Source organism: Eublepharis macularius, chromosome 13 (genome assembly GCF_028583425.1).
Source record: "Eublepharis macularius isolate TG4126 chromosome 13, MPM_Emac_v1.0, whole genome shotgun sequence".
In the NCBI taxonomy this organism is placed as follows: domain Eukaryota; kingdom Metazoa; phylum Chordata; class Lepidosauria; order Squamata; family Eublepharidae; genus Eublepharis; species Eublepharis macularius.
Genome location: NC_072802.1, coordinates 33,747,647 through 33,760,790, shown reverse-complemented (window position 1 = coordinate 33,760,790; position 13,144 = coordinate 33,747,647). Strand labels below are relative to the sequence as shown.

At 44.9% G+C, this 13,144-nt stretch overlaps 1 protein-coding gene across 6 annotated transcripts in view; it reads right to left on the bottom strand.

Moving 5' to 3' along the window:
- Nucleotides 1–3,494: 3,494 nt before the first annotated feature.
- Nucleotides 3,495–13,144, bottom strand: part of KIAA1210 (KIAA1210 ortholog) — a 47,961-nt gene continuing 38,311 nt past the window's right edge. For all 6 annotated transcript variants that reach the window (XM_054995757.1, XM_054995759.1, XM_054995758.1 and 3 more), the window contains exons 9-12: nucleotides 11,530–13,065; nucleotides 9,791–9,975; nucleotides 7,370–7,475; nucleotides 3,495–5,495 (exon numbers count right to left, since the gene is read on the bottom strand). In XM_054995757.1, the coding sequence (XP_054851732.1) occupies nucleotides 5,332–5,495; nucleotides 7,370–7,475; nucleotides 9,791–9,975; nucleotides 11,530–13,065 (1,991 nt within the window). In that variant the 3' untranslated portion in view covers nucleotides 3,495–5,331. The remainder of the gene's footprint in view (nucleotides 5,496–7,369; nucleotides 7,476–9,790; nucleotides 9,976–11,529; nucleotides 13,066–13,144) is intronic.

Sequence of the window (13,144 nt, the reverse complement as noted above, 5' to 3'; positions counted from 1 at the left end):
AATGAGCGGCACTGGCTAGCTTTTGACTTCATGTTTCTGGCCTGATTTTTCTACATAGGTTTCAAGAAGAGCTAAACACACACACAAAACCCTGCTGGGATAGTATTTCCTCTGCACTGTTGTTTGAATACAGCAATGCTACGTTTTTCTCAAGCACAAAACACATTTCTCAAATGAAGCCCTTGAGATGGTCACAACATAAACAGAAACATTCACTGGATCTGGAAATGTGTACTTCAATATAGATCACGTAAGCCTTTTGGATCAGCAATAACAGGTTTTATAACTGTATTATGTAATCCTGTTTTTGGAGCTGGCAGCACAGCAGCCCCGGACTCAGAGAGAGGGCAGCATTGCCTTTTCCAGCTTTCAATACGGCTTTTCTGTTTTGCTGTCTTTGCATGAGAATGCATTTTATTTTGCTGCTTTGAAGGTTTTAAGCTTTGGGTTAATGTGTGCTTTTGTTAAGTTTAAGAGTAGAGAACAGCTGAAATCTGGAAGCAAAAGATCTAAATGGGAATGACAACCCAGCTCAAGGACAGAGGATCCAAAAATGGTGGGTGAGCAACGGACAATACCAGGGCCAGTTAGTAAGTCTCTGTAGAGCCTCAAGCCACATGATCTGCAAATTTCCAAGGGCAAGCCTCTTCCCCCCACCCCCACCCCCGCGCCCCATCAGGACTGTAGTTTACATCCACTCTCTTTAATCTAGTCACTCTACCTGGAAAACAGCAAAATAGCAATTAGGGCACATGCTTAAAAGTTGCCAAGTTTTAAACTAGTTCCTCTAGCCATCCCTTTAATACCAGTTCAGTCTTCAAGCAATGATGAGATCTTACGATTTAACTTTGTTTGTGCCAAGAGAGTCTTTAACTGCCCATTTCCACACACTGAGCCTCTTGTTAAAAGGAGAGCTCCTCCAACTCTGTCCAGTTGGCAACCACCTTACTCATGCTGGAATGAACATTTGCTTTGGAGTACCTTCAGCTGACTCCATGACCCATGCTGGCAAAAGAAGTTCACCATCTAATGGGGCAGGCCAATCTCCACAAAAGGGTTACTATCTGTTAGTATTACCCAAGCTTGGCCCAATGCAGTCTGAAGCCCAAATTTGCCCACTGTTACCCTTTGGCAAGAAACCATTTCTATGGTTCCCCAGTATGGCTCACAGCACCATAAGCCATACAAATGCAAGCCACTATGAGAGATAGTGCACTACAGTGAATAGCAATGTGGTCTAGGGTCCAAAAGAAAGGTCACCCTTCGGCCATGAATCTCATTGGACGACATCAGGCTAGTCAACTTCTCTCAGCACAACTTGCCTCACAACTGCCGCTTAAGAACAAAATGGAGGAGGAAAACTGTATGCCACCCTTAAGCTCCTTGGAGGAAGGGCAGGATAGAAGATATGCTTTTAAAACTGCCTTGAAGGTCATTGGAGTTAATCTAAACTTATGTAGCACCAATTCCATATATGCATGCTGTAGATATCCCAGCAGCCATGTGTAACTTTGACTATGCCAGACAGTCTTTTGACAGGGGCTCCAATGCCCTGCCATTTGAAAGTCATCCACTGTGGAATTTGAAAATTGGTTCAGGATTTTACAGATTGGCCAGGCCTAAACAAAGCCATAAAGTTCCCAAGATACATGAGTTGGGGATGCTGTTGGCATCCCTATAAAATATCAATTTAGACCACAGCAGCAACTGAGATCTCTGTTGACTCCGGATTAAATATTATCAAATAAGTATACGCAGGACTGAAGCCTGATACCATGCATTTTTACACTCAAGCAAGTCCCAGTGGGGCTTTCTGGTTGGTACTTGGGATTGCAGTTTGTACGGATACCAGTGGATGAACAAGGCTCAAGTCAGGTTGTTTAAGGAATTATGCTGGCTGTGGGGAAAGAATCCTGGGGAATGAAACTTCTAGTTCAGATCCTTGGCTAAGGTTCTATCGCCCTCTGCTGGCAGACAAAAAACAAGAGCCCACAGCATGAATGGGGTGCGCATGGGAAAAAAATATTGTTTTAATTCCATACTGAAATTTAAGAAAGGGAAGTTGTATTGGTTTTAAGAACTCTTGGAAACGTTGTACCATGAAGACTCACTGTAGGCAGTAACACCCTCCCCCCCCCCAAAAAACCCTCCACCCTACAATGAAAAACAAGAAACAAACTCCTCAGAAGCACAAAAAAAGACAGATAATCAAAACAAACCAAATATTAAACAGTTCAGAACTATGACTGCCAGTCCCCCGGTGGTAGTTGGGTATCCCTCGCTTCCAGCCTCGGCCACCCGTTTCCACTCACCTGTCCAGTGAGGGGAGAAAGGCACGGAGAACAGGCCCAGGAAGCAAAGCACCTCCTTGGCAAACCCACAGCTGGTGCACTCCCAGCAGGGCGTGATAACATCACTTCCAGAAGTGATGTCATCACACAGGCCATGGGAATGCTCTCATGCTTTGCTTGGCGCTTCTTTGGGTCCCAAATGGGCCAGTTCTTAAAGGGTATTCCCAGTGCAATAGCATCATTTCCAGAAGTGACGTCAGTGCATCAGCACCAGGAGCGCATGCACACGAGGACCTTCCAGGTAAGTGCCAGGTCCCCCACTCCCATCAAGAGGGTAAGGGGACGCAGCAACCCTACTCAGAACCCAAAACAATACATCTCCCAAAATCCCTCCCCCAAGGGAAAAGGTTGCAGGAAAAGCTAACTAGTATTAATAATAAATAAACCAGACCAGTCCATAGAGAAGTGCCATCCAACAAGATCTGTCCGTCTGGCATTGAGGCAAGGTGTCTCTCCCAACACACAAAGAGCAGTAAGTGTAGCTCATATGTTTTAAACGATCAATGCAGTGGATGGCTGCAGTTTAAAATTTCCCTCCCTTTCAAGGAAGACTGATTGGCCAAGGTCACTCACCTGACTGGTCCCAGGGCTAAGATTGGCTGGGGAAAATGCTATTTCTGGGGAGGAGGGGGGTTGTTATGGTACTGATACTGAGTACTGGCGCCTTTTTTCAGGGCTCTCCAAAGTGCTGAGGGGGAAATTGGAAGAAATCGGCACAACCTGATATATGAGTACTGGCAACTTTTTGTTTACAAAAAAGCACTATTATTTCCACCAGAACAGGGAGAAACATTAGCAAAATGGCAGACTGGCTTTGTTAAAAATTCTGACAATTCATTCATGACATTAAGGGATCTGGGAGTCATTTCGGGAAGTTTTTGACTGCCTTGGATATGGCCTTCTTGATCTGATGCCAGGAAAGTTGAACTTTTGGGATCAGCAGTATCCAATTGCACACTTCTAACTATGAATTCTGTATGAAGGAAGAAGCCATTTGATGTGTTTTGGTGGGAAAAACCCCTAGGTGATATATTTGTTGATGTAACAAATGCCACCATTAAAGGTATTTGATTTTAAAAAAGGGATGCACACTCTCCATCGCCTCAAACACACCAGAATTCCTTTATGACAATAGCATTTAATAGTAAACAAAATACGGGAGCGAAATACAAAAAGGGGGTTACTGAAATGTGAGGATTACAAAAACGTATATACATACTATACGTTTAAAAGGTATTTAGAGACAAATATATATATATATATAAAGGAATGCACTGCTTTTGGTGTCCTTTGCAGAGCCAAAGGGGATTAAGAGTTAGGACAGCAATCCAGATTAAGTTATGCCGATGGAAGACTTGCACAGCACCAGCTGGGGTGATTTCCAAGTTAGAATGGCACTGCTGCTTCCTTAGATTAGGGATCAAAAGGCCATTAGGAACCGCGGAGTGCTGGAGCAATGAGGGGGAGGGAGATTCAAGTAAGAAAAGTTGCATGGTGAAGTTTTCTAACTTTCCAGAGGCTAGGCCACCAAGACTGCTCTCAGGTTCAAAGGATACCCAAAGAGAGACAAATCAAAGAAAGGCTTCCAGCATCCCTTCAGCACCGGGGGGTGGGGTGTTCTTTTCACAGTGGATGAACTCCAGGGCCTTTAGTGCTAGAACATGTCTGTACAGTTCCCCGTTCCCAGTGAAGTCCACTGGGTTACAGGCAACAGTGGATTTTATACCTCTCTTTGGGTATCTTCCAAATCTGAGAGCGTAGTCTGGCTGGCCAGGCCTTGACAATAAAACAGAAGTTTTCCATGTAGGAAACAGAATCCTCACCCTTCATCACTTTGGTCAATGGTGAGGGTACAAGATGCAAAAAACATTGGTGGAGCTGCAGCACTTGTCCAGGACTGGGGCGCTCAGCTAGCACATCATATAACATCTATGGGATTTATAACTGCTCTGACATTTATACTGCACAGCCCACACAACCAGCTGCATGTGAAGATCTTTAGATAGTACTGGCCAACCATCACGACTCTGAGCCTGATGTTCTTTTTAAATGATGAATGACTAAGACAAGCAATACACAGAGGAACTCATGATGTTTCGTGGGAGAAAATCATGCACAGCTCACGCATGCACATTGTTTAAAGGGGTGCCGCCATCCAACCATCTGCACAGGTACAATCACACCTGCACGGCTGGACAGGGCTATAAAAAGAGAAAGAATCCTATTGTGCATTTGACTGCCCGGCCATTTTTGGGTTCTAAGTTAGCAAAAGTAGCAAAAAGGGGCACGAGTGAAATTACTACAAGTTGTTGCTGTAGCAACTCCTCCCCTTTTTATACAATTAGCTCCTTGGACTGACTTAAAGCCTGGAAGCTTCTGGATGAACTGGCACAAGGCTGCCCACGGCACTGCCGTCTCCTGTACAACAGGAGAGAAAGAAGAGGTGTGTTTGGTCATAAGCACCTGACGTATGAATGGCAGCTACCTGCCATGGCATCATCTTCACTGTTGCTCCAATTTAAAAGAAGAGCCACCCCCAACCAACCAGTCTCGCCTTCAGCCGCCAGAGACCCAATGGCAACACAAAGGGAGGGAGATGCAGAACCCCCCTGCAGATCTCCCAGGCTGTGCCTTCCACCGTGCAGAAATACTGTTTTAGATGCAGATTAAGCTTCTTTTTGCAGGGAAAAGCGGAAGGTTCTTGTCACAGTCTTTGACCACCCCAAATATTCATAGAAAGCGTGAGCAAAGTTTCCTGGAGCATTTAATGTCTTACAGTGAAAAGCACTCAGTGTATTAATACTAATGGCTGCCGCAGCTTAAACACTTTGTTGAAACTTCGTCTTCAAGTTCAAAGGCGCCTTCCCTGACTCTCCCATCCTTTCCTTTCAAACCACTAAAAATGCTCACAGTGGACACATTATTAAATGCTATTAATACAGCTATTGGTAGTGTGGACCACACCTCTGGAAGAGCTTTGCTACTGAACCATCTGAGGCATTTCGCTCCATGCTTTAGCCTTTTTCTTGGCCAGAGACAGCCAGGGTGGTTCTGCAGGGCTGCACGTGGATATTGGCAGGCTCGGCAATGCCCTCTTTTCCTTTTCCACACAAGCAGTTTCCTGAGGGACCATTCTGATTGGTGCTGTCAAAAGACAAAAACACTGTAGTGAGCAGAAAGGCAGGAGGTACAGAAATGTCACAGAATTCTCATCCCATTCCTCCTGATGAAGCATTAAGACGGCTCTTGCTTTAAGAACAGCTTTGCAGCAACCAAACAGAACAGGACTGTAATCCCATCTGCTTCTATTAACTTGCTCTTACCATGTCGTTTTCTCCTTTTGTAATTCCATTTTTCACACTTCTGTTGACATATATCTGATACTATGTTGTTGCATTGTTTCTAATTTGTGTAATCCTAGTCCTATTGCATTGTTTACTGGATGTCTCATGTTATTTGATTGCGTTATTTTACATTGTATAATCTCTCCAGAGTCTCAGCGAGAAAGGTGGGACATAAATAACTATTCAGGAATAAAATAGGAACCATTAAATGGATTGCTGAATTTTAGAAAATTCTCTACATTACGATGTACAGAAATATCTACAGAAAGCTGTTACTGAGTATCACATTGTCCTTTGATCTGTCACTCATTGATTTGTTTGGCATTTACCTGACTGGTGCACTGCACTATACAGAGGTGCACAATTAACCAGCTTATCTAGTAATCAGAGCTGCAGTCATGTGCTACAATGCCACAGGAGCCCCCACAAAGGAAATAATAATAATAATAACTGTGCTTATATACCGCTTTTCTAGACAGATTAATGCCCCACTCAGAGCAGTGAAGAAAGCCAGTGTTATTATTATCCCCACAATGCAGCTGGGGAGCTGGGGCTGAAAGAGCTTACCTAAGGCCACCTGTTGAGCTCATGGCAATAGCAGGATTTGAACCAGCAGAGAGCTCATTCACATCCCAACCACTTAACCACTGTGCTACAGCAGCTCTCTGGTATCAGATTCAGGGCCTCCTCTTGTGCTGTTTCCCTAGAACAGCTGCACTCTATACGCAGAATGTCCTGAAAGTGCTACCATGCAAAAAGGTAAAATGGGCAGCTGCCCATTCATGCGCATTATCTGGGGGGGGGCACAGTGGAACAGCTTGCCTGAGGCTATCAGGAAGGCCCCCCATACTTTTGTCATTTCACAGAATGTGTAAAACAGAAATATTCAGGAAGGAATTCTTACAAAGAAATCAGAGCTATAGTATAATAAATCAGCTCTGGCAATTGCTTTTATAAGTATTATAGCACATTGCAATGTTTATTGTATATTTCACTCCCCGCCCCCCCTTTTACTGCAGATTAATGTTTCCTACCCTGAAACCTCTCTTAAGTATGGTATCTCAAACCAGATAATATTGTTGCCTCATACAGGTTTTTTGTTCGCTTGCATTGTTTTCCAGTGCTTCAATTCTAGCCCCGCCGCATTGTTTTGTTTATTAGGATTCTTTGATGTTTGATTGAATTTTGGTGTAATGGTTAAGAGCAGCAGGACTCTAATCTGGAGAGCCAGGTTTGATTCCCCACTCCTCCACTTGAAGCCAGCTGGGCACTCTTGGGTTAGTCACAGCTCTCTCAAGGTTCTCTGAGCCCACCCACCCCCCGCCCACATCTCACAAGGAGATTGTTATGAGGATAACAACAACAACAACCGCTCTGAGCGGGGGTTAAGTTGTCCTGAAGGGACAATCTGCCTTGAAACTCAATGAGGAAGGAAGGCTACAAATGTAATTAATAATAGTAATCATCATCATCATTCAGATTCCAGCTTCCTGAGTTATAATTTGAAGCCTGCGAGCCCTGTGAAGTTTGTTCTAAGATATCAATGCGGGTCCCTGATTTCTGACCAAACAGGATATGATATGAAAAGGTAAACAGCCCAGCACGTTAGCTGTGCTTGCAAAAAAAAAAAAAAATAGTAACACCCCCCCCCCCTTCCTTCTCGCTTTCCAGTACCAGTTGGAGAGGATGCGGGCATCTCCTGTTGTACTTTATTCTCACGGGCACATGCAGTAGGAGTGCTGCTGTTTTTTAGCAAGTTCTCACTAGGAGCATCTGGTTGCTAAAAAGCAAAAAGAAAAGACTATAATTTATACAATGCATAAGGAATGAAGAAGAATCCTGCAGCAGCAGGCCAACTGCCTATCTAATCCAACATCCTGTTTCTCACAGTGGCCAACCAGATGCCCTGGCAAGGCCTTCAAGCAGACTGTGGAGCCCAAAGCTTTCTCCCAACTGAAATTCAACCACTACGGATAATAGCCATTGAGGGATCTTTCCTTAATGAACTTAGGAGTCAAAACACTAGATGTGGTCTCCTGATGGAGGCGGAAGGAGAACTGAGGCCAGCAGGCACCTCTCCCTCATGGCACATGACCGTTTCAGCGGGAAACCATGCTGGGGGAGGGGCACCATGGGAGCCTTCTAGAAGTCAGAAAAATCTCTCTGTGGCTAGTCTGCACCTGTGCAGTCCCAACGTGACTGTTACAATGTGTCCCAATGTTATTTATTTATTTAATCGCATTTCTAGACCACCCTCCCCGTCAGACGGGCTCAGGGTGGTTTAACAACAGCTTAAAACAATAAAAACATTATAAAAACATTAAAACATCATATCAAACAATGAAAATTGGCGGGTATGAAATATTAAAATACAGCATTGTCCTGCATGGGTGGTGGAAGGTCTTCAGTGGTATGGCCGGTGAGAGGACAGCCTAGCCCCCACCAAATGCCTGGTGGAACATCTCCGTCTTGCAGGCCCGGCAGAAAGATAACAAATCCTGCCGGGCCCTAGTTTCCTCAGACAGAGAGTTCCACCAGGTTGGAGCCAGAACTGAGAAGGCCCTGGCTCTGGTAGAGGCCAGGCGGACCTCCCTGGGGCCAGGGACCATCAGCAAGTGCTTAGTGGCTGATCGAAGCGACCTCCGGGAACATATGGGGAGAGGCAGTCCCGAAGGTATGCTGGGCCCAGTCTGCATAGGGCTTTATAGGTCAACACCAAAACCTTGAACCGGACCCGGTACTCAACCGGTAACCAGTGCAGCTGACGGAGGATGGGTGTTATATGAGCCATGACTGGTGTTCTGGCAACCACCCGTGCAGCTGCATTCTGAACCAGCTGCAGTTTCCGGATCAAGCCCAAGGGAAGCCCTGCGTAGAATGAGTTGCAGTAGTCTAATCTGGAGGTGACCGTTGCCTGGATCACTGTTGTAAGGTCATGGGTCAATAGATAGGGGACAAGTTGTCGAGCCTGTCTTAGATAGAAGAAAGAGGATCTAACAACCACTGCAACGGGTGCCTCCATAGACAGGGAAGCATCCAGGACCACCCCCAGGCTCCTCACTCTCAACACCAGCGTAAGTGGCACTCCGTCGAGAGCAGGGAGCCGGAGTCCCGCACCCATGGACCCTAGACCCACATGCAGGACCTCCGTCTTCAAGCCACCCAGGCTATTGGCCATTATAGTATCAGGTGACAGTCAGTCCAGCAAGTTAATTATGCATTGCCTCAACAAGTACTTTCTTTTTCCTATCTTATTGTCAACTTCACTGGGTTCCAGAGAGTTCTAGTATATGGGAGAGATAGAAAAAGTTGTCTCTCCATATCATGCATTATCATTTAAAACTCTGCCGTGTTCTTTCCCGTTTCTTTTCAAGTGAAAATCCTGTCCCCCCCATCATTGCTTTTCCTCCAACAGTCACATGTAAGACACAAGAGATTTTTCTCATCTTTCATAAACTGATCTGTTTGAAATCTTTTGTATCATGATAAGAGATAAGAGATTATGCTTTTGCATGAACGGCTGTTGGCCAGAACGTAGGGTTTTTCATCCCTCTTGCTGAGGTAAAGATTACATGCAATCCAGAACATGTGGGTGTATATCTTACAGCAAATGAAACTGTGTGGAGAAATACTCTCCACCCTAAAATCCACTTTGATATATTATCAATTGGGGCTACATCTACATATGTTCCAGAGATTGCAATGTTGGTAAAACACTGGCAAGGGGGGAAACTACAGGAGATTAGTATCATGCCATCTCTTATTTATGCAAATAGATCTGGCTGTAGTAAGAACAATAGGATTACTATCTCACACTTAAAGTGGGCAGAGATTGGGACAGCCAATCAATTACTCCCTCGTCCCTTTCCAAATGCAATTTCATCCTATTAATCCTGATCTTCATCTCCTTTGCTGCTTTCTCACTGTTAAATTTTGCACTGTAAGCACCCTTGGGACACAGCCTGTCTGTCTGAACTTGGCAAACTGTACATGGAAAACACTCTAAAACAACATTTTAAGAAAACCCAAAATCCAAATCTACATGGGTCAAGATCCCTCACTGCAGCGACCTGCTGGTTGTCACACGTCCCTTACCTTTTCGAGCTTCGAATTACCCACATTCTTCTCCTCCCCTGGCTCAGCTTGGGCCAAGGCGTTCTCTTCATTTTTTGGTTCTTTGGAAAAAGGGAGATCCTGGAAGCCCCTCTGCTTGAGTTTTGCCATTGATATCCAAGCTGGTTCAGAGGACCGAGTTTCCAAATAGGTCGGTGGAATTTTCTCTAGGAGAAAGAGGTGGCAAAAAATTTATCAGGGCTTAAATCTATTTGTCTGCACCTTAGGGTGCAAACTGCACATCATGGAAGGGATTCAGGAAGTGATCTGCCTGGAGGCTTTAATTTTTTACTTAAAAGTTACTGCACCGAGTGGTAGTGGGAAGAGGAGGACTTAACTCTTTTCTCCTTGGACTATTTTCTCCATGTCAGTTGTAACATGGCAGCCAAAGCTGCTATTAGCCCTACAGGGGGGAAACTATTCAGGAACTTGCAATTAAAACTGGTATGCTCTATACCTTTCTTCCCCCGCTGTCTTTTCTTCCCCCACTTCTGGAGTCAGCCATGTTATTAATAATAATAACATTAGATTTATATACAGCCCTTTGGGATGACTTAACACCCACTCAGAGCATTTTACAAAGTATGTTATCGTTATCCCCACAACAACAATCACCCTGTGAGTTGGGTGGGGCGGAGAGATCTCCTAGAAGCGGTGACTGACACAAGGTCACCCTGCTGGCTACAAGTGGAGGAGTGGGGAATCAAACCCGGTTCTCCAGATTAGAGTCCCACGCTCTTAACCACTATACCAAACTGGCTCTCACCCCACTAGATGATACACAGTAGTCCCCCTCAGGTGGTAGACTTCAGATGTACCATTAAGGAACAGGAAATTGTCAATGATTTTAGCACAATGTGAGATTTTTACCACAATGTGATGATATATTTTGATTTCCCACCTCAAGTTCTTAAATGTCTTGAGTTGCTAGCACCTACTGCATCTTAATTTCCCACCCCACCTCTTACCTGATCCTCTCCAACATTCATAACAACATTTGATTTATATACCGCCCTTCAGGACAACTTAACGCCCACTCAGTGCGATTTTCAAATTGTGTTATTATCCTCAGGACAATCACCCTGCGAGGTGGGCGAGACTGAGAGAGCTCTGAGAGATCAGTGACTGACCCAAGGTCACACAGCTGGGAATCAAACCAGGTTCTCCAGATTAGACTCCTGCCACTCTTAACCACTACACCAAACAAGAGAGCTGCACCCCCAAATTAAAGCAACAGGGTAGAGGGGGTATTCCTGGGGCCCAACCAAGAAAAAGAGTTTTGTGGAATGATCAGTTTACATCACTGTCCATATCAACAGCACATACTTAAGTTGGTTTAACATTCATTCCCTCTATTCAGGGAACTGTAGTTCTGTAAGTGGGAGGAGGGGAGAAGAAATCTAGGATTCTCTATACCTACCTCCAAACTCCAGTTCTCAAGATTGTTTGGGGAGAAGCCACAAAACCATCATAATAATCTATATGTGATAACATAGCTACAACTTAAAAGGCTATGCAGGATTCTTGGATACATGTACATGCAACACGCATGCAACACAAATGTGTTACTTCCCCATGTACATGTTACATATTTGTTGCAAGAAATACTAATTCATTGCTAGCACAGTTATAACATGCCTGGAGTTTCCCCCCTTCCAGGTTTCTGTGCACACACAAGAGAACAAAAGCTACTCATCTGAACCAGCCTCTTTGTGTGATACCTGGAAGTCTGCTCGTCTGCTGCTTGGCTGTCTCTTCTTCTGATTTAGGCTTGCTGGCATTTTTCTCTTCCTGGAAGCTGGATTTCATCACCAATGATTTAGCACTGCTGCTAAGATCTTGTGGCGCCTTCCTGAGCTCAGGCAACTTTGGCTCATCCTTGGCAGAGGAGATATTTGAAGCAGCTGGTGGACCTGGCTTTGGGAGCTCACGATGTTGCTGTTCAGTTTGATATTTTAGCAATGAGGATGTTCTTCTCAGCTTAATTCCAAATGGGCGCTCACGGCTCTGTGGCTCCTCCTTCGTCCCCTCCATGGCAGCAGCATTTCTATTATTTCCACTGAACCTTTCCAGGCTGTTTGGGGTACATCCTGGTGTGGCTGTATCTGGTATTCCTTCAAAGAACTCTGATTTTACTGGTGAGGATGGGGAGCTTCTAGGGCACGAACCATCTAAGGAATTTGAACCCCCAGAGAGAGACCTTTGCCAGGCAGGTGCAATGGTGAACCTGACGGGTTTAGTAGAACTGGACTTTAGCTGGATCTTGACAACCTCGTCTGATGATTTGCTTTCTTCTTTTACTTTCATACCATCTGATGGATCTTCTCTGGCATCCTCATTAGGAGGAGTGCTTTCAGAAGCAACCTCAGAATATCTACAGCTTATTTCGTCTTTCACAGTAGAGTCACATGCTTTTTTGAGGAGCTCTGTCTCTTGACTGCCCAGAGCGTTGTTCAGAGCAGAGCAGCAAAGTTCTGCTGGGAAACACAGCTTTTCATCCTTTGTGCTGTCTAAACTGATGTCCAACATGGCCAATTCTTCCTGCGGGGACACTGTTGGCTTCAGGCAGTCTGCCAAAGACTGAGATTCCAGATCTGCTGCATCATCTTTGATGGATGGGCTCTTTTCAAGCGATGGGACTATGGACTTCCCCACTTCTGAGGGAGTCTCTGAAGCAGATGGAGAAAACTGTGGAATGTACAACTGAGAATCCAATCCAAGGGCAACACAACTGCATCCACCGTCAGGCCTTACTTGTGCTGTTGCATTGCTGCCATTCCCAAAGCCTTTTGCTTTTTGATCTACATGTTTTGGGCACTGCGCATGGATACGTTGTGCTGGCGAATCAAAGTCCTTCTCCCTGCCGTTACTGTGCAAGGCAGGAAGTAATACATCACAAAGCACTACAGTTTCTGTTTCTGTCTGTAAAGGTTCAGAAATCTCAAACTCTTCTTTCCGATTTTGCTTGAGGCCATCAGTTTGACACTGAGCTTGACACCGAGACATTTTTACTCCTTCCTCCTCCATTTTTAGTTCAGTCTCTGTAAGTGAAGTCTCTACATTCGGACAGGGCACTGCTATGTTGTCATCTTGGAAATCCGTCTCTATAACGCAGCCCTCTGATGTAGAGATACAAATCCCACCTGGACCAGGGAGAAAATTCCAAGAGTAACGCAAAGGATTGGAGGTCTTTGGCTTGGGCACTGCGCTGTTAATTTGACTCTCATTTAAGTGATTTGTATTCTGGATTGATGAGCCTATGCAGAAAAAGGAGGGAAATAACAAGATAATGGCGTATGGTTTTCAACACAGATACACTTGTCTTCCTCCTACATC